At 39.1% G+C, this 12,132-nt stretch overlaps 1 protein-coding gene across 1 annotated transcript in view; it reads left to right on the forward strand.

Moving 5' to 3' along the window:
- Positions 1–1,479: 1,479 nt before the first annotated feature.
- The window catches only part of LOC137274657 (calpain-15-like), a 34,011-nt gene continuing 23,358 nt past the window's right edge, over positions 1,480–12,132 (forward strand). The window contains exons 1-2 of the mRNA XM_067807974.1: positions 1,480–1,537; positions 6,569–8,014. Coding sequence (XP_067664075.1) covers positions 6,650–8,014 — 1,365 coding nt within the window. The 5' untranslated portion in view covers positions 1,480–1,537; positions 6,569–6,649. The remainder of the gene's footprint in view (positions 1,538–6,568; positions 8,015–12,132) is intronic.

Consider the following 12,132-nt stretch of genomic DNA (forward strand, 5'->3'; position numbering starts at 1 on the left):
CGATGCTGGGATCGCTCGTAAAATATCCGTATGTCTCTGTGTCTCAGTGGTTCCCATGTGTCGGTAACTGTTGGGACTACGTTCTCCTAATTCATTTCTCGGTATTACTTAGCATCTACGTCACCGGTTATATAAACCGGATCGACTAGGTAAGTGTTCCCGTCAATGTTACATGTCTTCCTCATTGTATAGTATCCTCCTGTAGTAGCGCTCCCTGTCCTTCACAGTACATATCTCATGATGTGTGGAGTGACGTAATGTCATTTTACGCAGCAGCCAGTTCCTCGGTAACAATGAAATACAACCCCCACCCCCCCCCCCCAAAAAAAAAAAAAAACCAAAACAAAACAAAAAACAAAAAAACAAAAAAAAAACAGTCTCTGCCAAAGAGTGAGTTAGTGAGTGAGTTTTGTTTTACGCCGCTTTCAGCAATACTTCAGGAATTTCACGTGGGGAATTGAACTCGGGTTTTCTGCGTGAAGGGCGAATTCTTTCCCCACTTGGCTGCTCCACCGTTCCTTGTGTCATAGAGATCTGATTTTACAGTAAGATCGTAATTATTATTAATGCTTTGTATTTGTAATTATATTTGTTTTACAACGCTGCCCTAAGCAATGTTCCAGCTATAATACTGTGGTCAGTAAATAATCGTGCCTACCACTGTCCAAACAATCCAGTCATTCACATCGTTCTACTCTATCAAGACACGATGGCATACTTCAGTCACAACGAGGCTGAACTTGACCCCGTAGGCAAGTGGCCATTGGTAGCATGGGTTGATGGAATTATTTCTGAATAATATGTCCTTGGATGTAGCGGGTTGCTGTTTTTTGTAGTGTGTTGTTAGTAAGACATGTCTCAGACATAACCAGACTTTAACGCTATGTACCAATAGATAAACAGGTTTAAGTTTGAAAGATAAAAAAAAGTAAATAAATAAACAATAAAGATTAAAAGATATACATGTATATGCTACATATACACTAAATAATATACATTTCAGTATGAATATTTCATATTACATTTTTTTAACTTACCCACAAAATGCAAAATTGTGTAGGATATGATACAGTATTAAAATATTTGAAATAAAGATACATAGTAGTGGCATCAGCATTAAGAGAAATTTCTTTATCCTTTAAGTTGGGATTTACTTTCGTTTAGATCATTAACGGGAAAGTTTTATTTATGAGCAACAAAGTAAATGGAGATTAGTTAAATTCTTTCCCAGGCAGATTTGGAAGATGTCAGAATATTTCCAGCACACGGATTCCGGTCATACTTATTATGTTTAGAGGGATGGCTGCAAACAAGACCGAAAATTATGAGTTGAATTGAAGGCGTCTCTTCAAATACAAATGATGCTAAATTATGTTTTAGGCAAACAGTATACATATCTGGCTGACATGTTATGTGTCATTTGATTGGCTGTTAAGTAGGCAGTAAACCAATGACAACCGATATTACAATTTCGTATATGTTTTGGGTAGGTAAGTGCAATCGCAACATAAATTCGTGAAGGATACCGTCTCTATCTGTAAGTTTTTCTGTTCTAAGTGGTTGTTTGTCGCCGTTTGTGCCATTTCTCTCATTTTCCTTTTGACGTTGGCACGATAGTTATTGTAATCGACAGAATGATATATCCAGTAATATATCCAGCTTGTCAAGAATGCTGCCAGCGACGGCAAACGAAGGAGAAAGTGAAATCTTATATTTGTCTACTGTTTGTTTTGTCAGATGTCTCTGATTTCCGGTGAGTTGTGAAGATTATGAACATAAACAAACGCTGGTTAATAATTTTTGACGGTACACAACGATTGTTCCCCGTATTCGGTTGCCTATCGTTATGAGATCAGGAAATTTCATTAAGATTTTGAACTAAAGACACAACAATATGATCTCTAAGTCTAACCGAAACGTTAAAATCCCCTCGGTATATGGTCTCTGTTTTCAGTAACAGATGTCCATAAATTATACAGGATGTGTGTCCATTAGTCAATCGAGGCTATGTGTATATACTGAGGATCCATGTTTTAGGTCTGCCGTTGGCACCCATGTCATGATATTCTCCCGAATTGATACTTTTCACATACTGAACAACAACTATCCTCGTATAATCGGTTTTGTGTCACATAAGAAATCATGCTACGTATTTCAGACTATGCATTATAAATCTTAATATTGTTTAAGTTACACTTGAACGTGGTTATTTCTTGACAATATGAACAAATGAGATAAGATTACCTAGTTTCAACACTTTTGTTGTCTGCAAACTTTGCTGTCCAAAACATCAGATTTCGGTCAAATGATTGGTAAACTGTTTTACAGTTTACAGTAGGCAGTATGGTGGTGTAGCATGGACATGATTATATAGGATGCTGGTGTCAATCAAAAAGTCTCAGAAATATTTCTACAAGTCAGCATATGTTGCACACAGTAACAATGACAGCATAATTCCAAAATATTTCACTAGAAAAATCCTATGTACAACACTGGCATGATAAATAATATATCACAGGTTATTCCTTCTTCTCATCATGGCTTGTATACCAGAATTTTGAGGTGGCACAGACCTGTGAGAGTCCTGGGGTAGAATAAGCCTTCAGCAACCCATGCTTGCCATAAAAGGCAACTATGCTTGCCGTAAGAGGCGACTATGGTGGTCGTAAAAGGCAATAAAAGGATTGGGTGGTCATGCTCGCTAACTTGGTTGTCACATCATTGGTTCCCAATAGCACAGATCGATGCTGATGTTGTTGATCACTGGATTGTCTGGCCCAGACTTGATTATTTACAGACCGCCACCATATAGCTGGAATATTGCTGAGTGCGGTGTATAAACTAAACTCACTCACTCACTGAGGTTTCACAAACAACTCTTAAGGGTGGGCATACCCAGTGTTGGCATACTGGGTGTGTGCATTCTGCTCATGAGACAAACAAGATGCTCTGCCGTCCTATGAGTTCCTGTGGTGTAAATCTGTGACAGTAACAGCAAACTTCATCATGTGCGATCTCAGTTTCTTCACTGGAAGAATCAATGACGATCCTTCTACAGAAGGAAATGTGTGATGTTCCTGTCTGAAGAGACAATGGTTTATCTGTCATGAGGTTTTGTCTCGAGTTTGGTGTTTTATGTGCAGATTTTCTTTTTTTCACAGGGGGATGGCTAACTTGTAGTTCTCTAGTTTTTTAATCCACTGTAATGGCTTTGCCACCGATGACTGCACAAAGAACTTTCTTCTTCTTTGTAGACTGTGGATAATCAGTCAAAATGCTTTGTTTTGAGTAAAGAAAGTTCTTGAAAGATGATGTTATGTTTTCTTTCGTCAGAATTGTGGACACGTTTTGATCTATCAGCATCTTTGCATGGGGTGTGAAAAACAATTCAAGGCACAAAGTTAATGTGACTTACAGCACTGATATGAAATGGATAAATCCCACACGTCTTCAGCGATTATTGTAGATATGATGGAGTTAGTGCCAAGGAGTACGTTTTACATGCCAGTTCACAAGTGGAATGTTTTGCAACAGCAAAGATGGAATTGTTCCGCATGAATTTATGTTGGAGATTGTTGCAAATCAGCGAAAATGGTCCAAAACAGCCAGTGTCCATTGGCTGTAAACAAGATAATGTTGTGTTCACAAGCCGAGGTTATCAGTGATAATGAAACTGAGATCTATGTCCATGACAGAGAATAAGCAAGGGATGATTAACAATTTGTCCCTTCAGGAAGTGGTGTTCAAGGTAATATCAGAATACTTTGGAATTCGACCATCCAGCGGTTCCCGCTGCACCAGGTGTCAATCCTGTCATATTTTCTTTTCTTTTCTTTTCCCATCAAATACAAAATATGGCGGTATTTTGGTGAGTGAAGCACTACCACACAAGAATCTGTCCAAGTTCCTGGAAGTAGTGTCGGACCGTTTCCTTAGGTGTAGTCTTCACATGCTGTAACTCTAGTGATCTTGCTTTTTGGACTTATAGATCAGGCCCATGCGACAGGTAGTTATAAAACCATTGCATAGACAGTGGTTTGTCGTTTTTCTTCCCCCGATAAACTGCTAAGTCAGTACCAAGGGCGACAACTTCTGAATGTGTACATCCAAAGCCAAAGTTGGCCATTGCTTGAATTTGGACAAGAATATTTCTTTCCTTTTCAGTAGACAACAAAGGCCCAGGTCCAGACTTTAAACACTCCATCCCAATAATCCCACTAGTACGGTCACAGAGAGCAGCAGATGGAACTGAATAGTTTTTACCAGCTTTTCTGACAGACATTCCATCAATAACAGCTTCATATGCGTTTTCCAGGGCGTCAGATGAATATTGGTGGTATTTCCCCCTTTCCCTTCCAGTAGACTGCCCATTCATCAAAGCCTTGATAATAAATGTGTTATTATTTTCTGTTCAAAAACAACAATTTGATTTTTTTTCAAAAAACATGATGAGATGACCCTTCCCATCTTCCAAAGACTTTTTTACAACACTGTCACGTGATCTATCACGTGACAAGATGATGACAAGACGTAAACAAGCAGATGACAAGTTACTGTGTATTTTTGAAGCTATGATTTATCTAGATGTAGCATTCTTTACAAGTAAATCTTTTACATTAGTAGTCTCAGTTGTAAAATTGGAGCTTCAACCATATGTACTGATATTTACCTTGTGCAACTTGACACAAAGCATTTTCATAGTCTGATCGATAGAAATCTGACTATCAGCTGCATGCATCCACCTGATGTTGCAAAATATTGTAGCATATTGGCGAGAAAATGTATGCAAAATGGCTGACCGAAAACCAATGTTGAACGAAAACAGATGATGGTATGACACATCATCTAAATATACTGAATATATATTTCAAATTTGGTAAGATTTCAGAATGTCTTGCTGAAGATAAAAAAAATGTTATGAAAATGTCAGTATGCTTATAGCATACCTCATACATATTAACCATATTCTGATGCTGGACATTGTTAGATGTGCAAACAGACACATGCATGGGAAAAAAATCAAGTTGGCATCATCATGGTAAAAAAATCATCCGTAATCATGTTAATGCTCATTCATCACATTTACAGGCAAACTTGAATTTAGCTCAGATTTCAGTCTGCATTTTGGGCCAAGAGCTGGCTAATTATGAGATATTTGAAATCATAGTTCATCTGAAAAGAAATGTTAAGTTATTTTCTGTAATACTGCTGAAAAGGAGGCGTGTAACATCACACCTGCCCTGTAAATACTTAGTTGATGGCTAGTGTTGTACATAAGTTGTCCTTTTAAGTAAGTGACATGTTTTATGCTTACTCATGTGATCAGAGAGAAAAATATTTTACATTTTTCTCCATGCTGACATCGGTGTAGTCAAACTTTCTTCATCTTTAAATTGGTCTTTGCATTTTGAAGTCTAGAAAGATAGCACTTAGGCTTTTGTTTGATGACTTAGTATGATTCCCACAACACAATACCACATTTAGCATCTTGTATATACTTGAGAAAAGTAGAATATCACTTCATTGTCATGTAGATAAATGTGCAGTAAACAAAACAAAATGGTGTACATGTATATCGCTTCACTGATGTCAAAGTGTTCATCTAAAGCTCGGATTTCTAAATGTATATAAGCACTACTTTAGGATCAGGGAAACTGTTTGTTGCTTTTTAGATGACGGTGAAATCAGATATGAATTTTTTGGATCTGTGTTAATGTGTACTTTTTGTGACATGTTTCAAAAGGTTTTTATTCAGTATATTGCTTTCAGTGTGCAATGCATTGCCACCATTTGATATGGTATAATGTGTACTGACTGACATTGCACAATGTTATTTACTCACCCACTGCTCACTCAGGACGAATGTATGACAGCACTTTCTCGTGCTTTGGTTTACCTGTAGCTCTGTTCAGGTCTTTTGAGGTAAATGCTTTCATTTCAATAACGTTTTTGATTTCTCACTGTATGTTTTTCGGCAAAAATCCAAACATGTTAAGCAGTTTCATAAAAGTGTTTTCACCTTAAGATTTAGAGATATTCAGACTTGACTGTCTGAAACACTTTCAAGGCAACTCACTGAGTGACTCAAACACCACATTGTGCAGATTGTGTTGTGTGAATGTCTGTTCCATATTTGTGGTTCAGAGTAGACTCACACACTCACTCTTGTGTATTTTTCTTCCTATATTAGCTGACACATGAAAAAGTCCTGCAGTGTTGCTCAGAATGTTTATTTGTTCGTTACCTTGTCCTTTCTTAATTTATCTTAACCTGTCAAGATCTGGCTGAGAACTGATCTTCAGTAACCCAAGCTTGTCATAAGAAGCGACTACTTGAATCTTCTTGTCAGGCTCGCTGACTTGGTCGACTCGTAATCATATCCCACTTGAGTAGATCAGTGCTCGTGCTGTTGATCGCTGGATTGTCTGGTCCAGACTTGAATATTTACAGTTGTTGCTGTATAGCTGGAATATTGCGTAAAACTAAACTCACTCACTCATTTAGTTAATCTGAGGCATGATCTCCTGAGCAATCTCACTCATTAAATACATGATTATTGCTTTTTCAGAATGGATGTTCCTTCTCTCAAGAAGGTTAGAATGAGTCTTTATTATAACTGAAGGAGGACTGCTGTTAGAGTCATTCAAGCATGGGAGAACCTATGGACTATGAGACTCTCCAAGACTGGAAGTGTGACACTTGTACTCTCATCAATGATATCAACACTATTGAGTGTTCAGCTTGTGGGACATCATTTTCAAACTCAACCAATGGGGAAGAACAGCCGACAGAAAAGTCAAAGTTAAATGGAGTGGCCACATCTATTAAGAAAAACACAAGAATATCCTCAACTTCAGATGATGTCTTTGAAGATGGGGAACAAACTGCCAAAGAGAAAAAAACTTGGAAAGAGAAAAACTCAAAGGATGGAAAAAAGTCTACAAGCTCATCAACAGGGTCTGTTTCCTCTCCAGTTACAAGACCCAAAATGAAGCTTGACATACAAAATCATGAGAGAGAAAGCATTTTGGTTGGTGAAGAAAACCAGTCTCAGTTAAATGGAGCGTCTGGTGGCAAACAAAATGGTGACAAGGAATGGAGTTGTAGTAAGTGCACATTGTTAAACAGTGCCCCTGATAAAAGATGTAGCATGTGTGGAGCTCCACGAGTGTCTAGAGTCCCAACCTCAGTCCCAGATGTCATTGACTTGGCAGACTTTGTGCCGTCTGCTCCTCGAGGCGAGCCAGATGGTGAGGAGGTAATGAAGGCAATTAAGACTGCAGCAGGAACAATTACCCCCAAGCCAAGTGGATCTAAACAGGTCCTGAAACCCTCTACAAGTGGACAGCTTAATACTGATAGTGAATGGACTTGCAGACGATGCAGCTTTTCGTGCAACCCTTCCTGGGCCAAGCAGTGTGATCATTGCAGTTGCCCAAGAGATCAAACTGACACAGCTCCAAAGACTCCTATAGAATTTAAACAAGATTCAGTGAGATATTTTCACCGGTCCCCTCGTGGACCTCTCTCACCAGAGCCAGGACCATTTCCAAGTTTAGGCACAGAGGTGTGGTCCTGTATAAGGTGTACATATGACAATACAGACCAGCATCATGTGTGTTTTATGTGTGGTTGTGCCAAGACCGCTGCACAGAGCAGTAAGTCTAAATGGCAGTGTCGGCAGTGTACTCTACTGAACAGCAATGAGCTGGCTGAGTGTGGGGCTTGTGGACATGCTCGGCATGAGTCTGAGTCAAGCAGACGGGAAGTTGGGGTAGGGTCAGGATCAACTCCCACAAACTGGCAATGTTCCATGTGCACGTATCGAAACAATGCTTCAGCTGTGAAGTGCAATATGTGTAAGTCGGCTAGAAATAAACGTTCTAAGGCTCTTGTTCCTGCTGGTCCAGGAACACTAACAAGACAGGAGAGCTCCTTGATGGAAGAAATGAGGAAATCAGAAGAAAATGAGGCTCTGGAATTATGGGAAACTATAGTTCTATTCTGCAAGCAGGTGGGTTTCTCTTTATTACTGAATCTGTATACATTTGTACATACCTACCTACTTACATAAAATTAATATGCATGTTGTAGGTACATACATATGTTTTTGGTATTTAATTGTGCTATACTTATTGCATCACACACACTTGCATTTTAGGTAAACACATCTATTATAAGTGAGGGAGTTGGTTCACAGCTGTTTCCGTGATAAGCAATATAACAACAAATATTTCTCAAGTTTTTGAAAACCCATAATATGAAGTAAATAAATCAGCGATAAATTTGATAGCTGCTCTCAGGGAAGTGGACCGATGAAACGCAAATTTTATCATTGTACAAAATTGCCTCATAAATATAAATAGTACACATGTTTATTAGTTACTAATACCCATCAACTTGCTTGTATTTGGACATTTTCTGGACTCCAACAAAAAGTTCTTTAAGAAACTATCATCATTGAAAACACAAAAGTTGTTATCTGGCGGCGGGGTGAAACCCCAGAAAGGGAACAGCCACTGTCTCATCGTGCACAGGATACACATGCCTGATGAAAAACGAAGTTGAATGCTGATGTGAAACAGTTGATCATTAAACTTAAAGTGTACGATTTTTTCCATGCTGAAGCCAAAAGGGGCAAACAATTTTGTGCTGGTAATAAATTCTGTAAGCGGTCATCAAAAGCTTTACGAGTATCATAAAGGATAATGACAAATGTTCTGGAACACAAACATTGTTAGGGTGATGCGCAGCAGGTAGGGGTTGTGTCAAAGTCACACAAATTAAAACATTTGGACAACTTTCAAAAGAATCTTGTAAGGCTGTTAAAAACACTTTTGAATCAAGAACACAACCTCAGAGTATCAAAGTGGCAACTGTTACACTTTTTTAGGTATCATTATAAGAAAAGTTCGGGGGAGAATAGGTCAGTGCTCTGTGAACGCATTGATATCATTTTCTTTAGAAAGAATTTTCTCAGTGTAATAAAGAAGAAGCACAGGGAAGTTTTTTGAGCCAGTGTACTTGTACAATGCCTCGCACACTGCCAGCAGTCAGTGGGTACCCGATGGGGTGATGAGGGATCACATAGAAAGCTGCCTCTAAAGGTGAGAGACGAATCATTCTTAATGCTGGTTGCTCCAGCGAAGGCTTTCTCCCAGGCTGCGACTTGATATTCAGGGCAAAGTCCACATATAACAGAGACTACCATTCCGAGATGAGGGGTGCGGTTTTCCTTGATTGGGTTAAAAACGAGTTGATACCAGCTGTACCAGAGAAGTCTTTTATTGTAATCATGGTAATGGACAGTGCCCCATACCAAAGTGTGCAGGACCCCGACAATAAAGCCTCGACATTGAACAGTGGAAAAGGTGATATGATGGCTTGACAAATTTAGCCTTCAAAGGCAACGAAGTCACAGCTATCTGAGATCTTAAAAACCCACGAAGGTGAACCTTTCAACAAAGCTGACAATTACATAAAAAGTAAGGGTCACGATATCTTCCACCCTATCACTGTGACCTTAACCCCATTGAAATGATATGGGGTATTGTCGAAGGAGATGTTGCCAGATCAAACACAACTTTAAGATTACCTGACATAGAGATTTCAGTTAAGGAAACCCTTAACAAAGTCACAACTGAAACTTGGCAAAATTGTGTCAGCAAGGTAGTTAACGTCAGTGAGCATGGTTACTGGTCTCGGGATGGCTTACAACAGGCAACTGTGGCACCACTTGTCATCCCTTTAAAGATAACTGGTCTTGGGATGGCTTACAACAGGCAACTGTGGCACCACTTGTCATCCCTTTAAAGATAACTGGTCTCGGGATGGCTTACAACAGGCAACTGTGGCACCACTTGTCATCCCTTTAAAGATAACATATACTCTAGGATGTGAAAATGCATAAATCACTCAATGACATCTTTATAAATGAAACCCCGTCATTAAAACTGCTCATTTCGATCTTTAATTACCTTAAATCGACCTCTTTGACATTAATGACAACAGTGCACAATTCTCATCCGCAAACGAAATTTCAAGCAATCAGAGCGGTGCGTGACGTAATGGTAGGTATAGATATGAGGGTCTATACAGAATTTGTCTACATTTCAGGGAGTAAACTATATTGTTGACAGGTTTTTACAAAGCTGAAATCGTGACAGCTGTTGTGAAAAATGAAAGCTCACAATCTACTATCATTCAGTTTTGTCTCCTGATCTGCTTAGTTTCCAAGTTACAACCCCTGGTTTCATAGACGATTCTGTCAAAATCACTTGGTGTCGCTAAGTTGTAGTCCGTGTTAGGTGGTATAAACCTACATGTTACTTGTCATCATTCACTTGATGCTCAATTAATGAATTTATAACAGGTATAATTAGTGGTAACGCCACTTAGATTACCCAACAAAGTTCCCCATTTGGCATTTCTTGTGTCTGGATCGATCAAAGGATAACATGCTGATTGATTAATTACTTTTATGCAGATTTATATGGGGATTTGTCAAAAGGTAGTGTTTATGTATGTACATTTACTATTATCTTACCTCACACATGAATGTCGCTTTCTGATTGGCCAAGCACTATTCTATTATTTTCAATGTACCCCGCTTACAGGCGACAGTACATGAGACCATGCCCCCGGTGACCATTGAACAACATATAATCTATGCTGAATACACTCTGTCGTTTCTGTGTCTATGTAAAAGCAACACCCTTCTTTCAAAGGATTAACCGCCAATACATTGATTGATTGTTCATTACTGGCTAACTAAATTACCTATTTAAAAAAAAGATGCACATAATGCAGGTAGTTGCCAGGTGTGCTATCTTGGGTAACCATTGAGACTATACAGCAATGTGAAAAACCTGAAATGATACATCCCATTTTCGTATATTTGACTGTTAAAAGGCACATTACTTGGGAAGTCTGCAGGTGAATTATATATCACTTGTTTTTGTGGGTATTGATGGATACATTCCATGAACAAAGTAATAGCCTGACAAGTAGTTTTGATTTTCTAACTTGATGAAAACAAATCATAATCCGGGCCGGGAAGGAGACAAACAGAATTTCCTTCTTTGAAAATAGTGTCTATTTAGTGAGAGAGACCGAAAATACTGGCATCTACTTAGTGAGACGTGACATAGCTGAGTGATCTTAAAGTGTCGTGGGACGCAAGAAAAAGGCTAAGGCTACCATAAAGCGGACACTCTTTAATGTGGACATATTATTCAACATAGGACATAGTACGACAAATACAGATAACAATAACAAAACGTGATTTACAAGCGCTATTAATCTGTCATTTTAAAAGTTTTTTTCTATTTAGACTTAATCAATCAAGCACTAAAATTTGAACTGTGATATTACTCAGAGATGTCACTGAAACTATAATTGAAAGGTCACTGGCGGGACCAAAGTCACATTGGAATTGCTGTCAGAGTCAGAGTCACTAAATATACACACATTTAGCCAAGCTTTAAAAGTTCAGACACGTGATCCGTGCAGTCAATCTCACTCAATGTTTGGCCGATGAGGTCTTGCTTGAGGGATCGTAGTCGTGCGTTGATTGTGCGATATTTCTTCTTGCGTAGTGGTTCATGCCAGTGACCTTGGAGTTGCTGCATCTTGACCTCGGTGACTTGACTACTCTCATTTCAGAAGACCAACAACCTCGTAGATGTTTGGGTGTTTCTTTGCTGCGACTCTGTTAATCTTGTGGTGAAATCCTTCGAGGTTGTTATTCGTCTGATGACCGTCGTTTCCAAAGTGATTCCACATGGTAGGACTTCATGGTCCTTCGATCCAAGTGGTTGTAACATAGTCCATAAGGCGCTTGACCTTTCTCCACCTGGGCTATCACAAAACATTCTCAGCCCACACATCTTCAACCTTGTCAAGGGGAACAAGAGGCAATGCAGCAGCTCTGCAGACCAGCTTCTTCACTTCAGGAACTTCCGAATATTCCACAGATAATCCAACCTTCTGGGTGTAATGCCAGATGTACTGAGTGAAGTGAAAGAAGCATCCTCGGATCTTGGTGTTGGGAAAATCATGCTTGACGGTGTTATGGGTCGCTCTTTCAAAGTCTGGCTGTATAGTCGGAGGAGAAAGATGATGACCAAGGCT

The sequence above is a fragment of the Haliotis asinina genome, chromosome 2 (assembly GCF_037392515.1).
Source record: "Haliotis asinina isolate JCU_RB_2024 chromosome 2, JCU_Hal_asi_v2, whole genome shotgun sequence".
NCBI lineage: Eukaryota > Metazoa > Mollusca > Gastropoda > Lepetellida > Haliotidae > Haliotis > Haliotis asinina.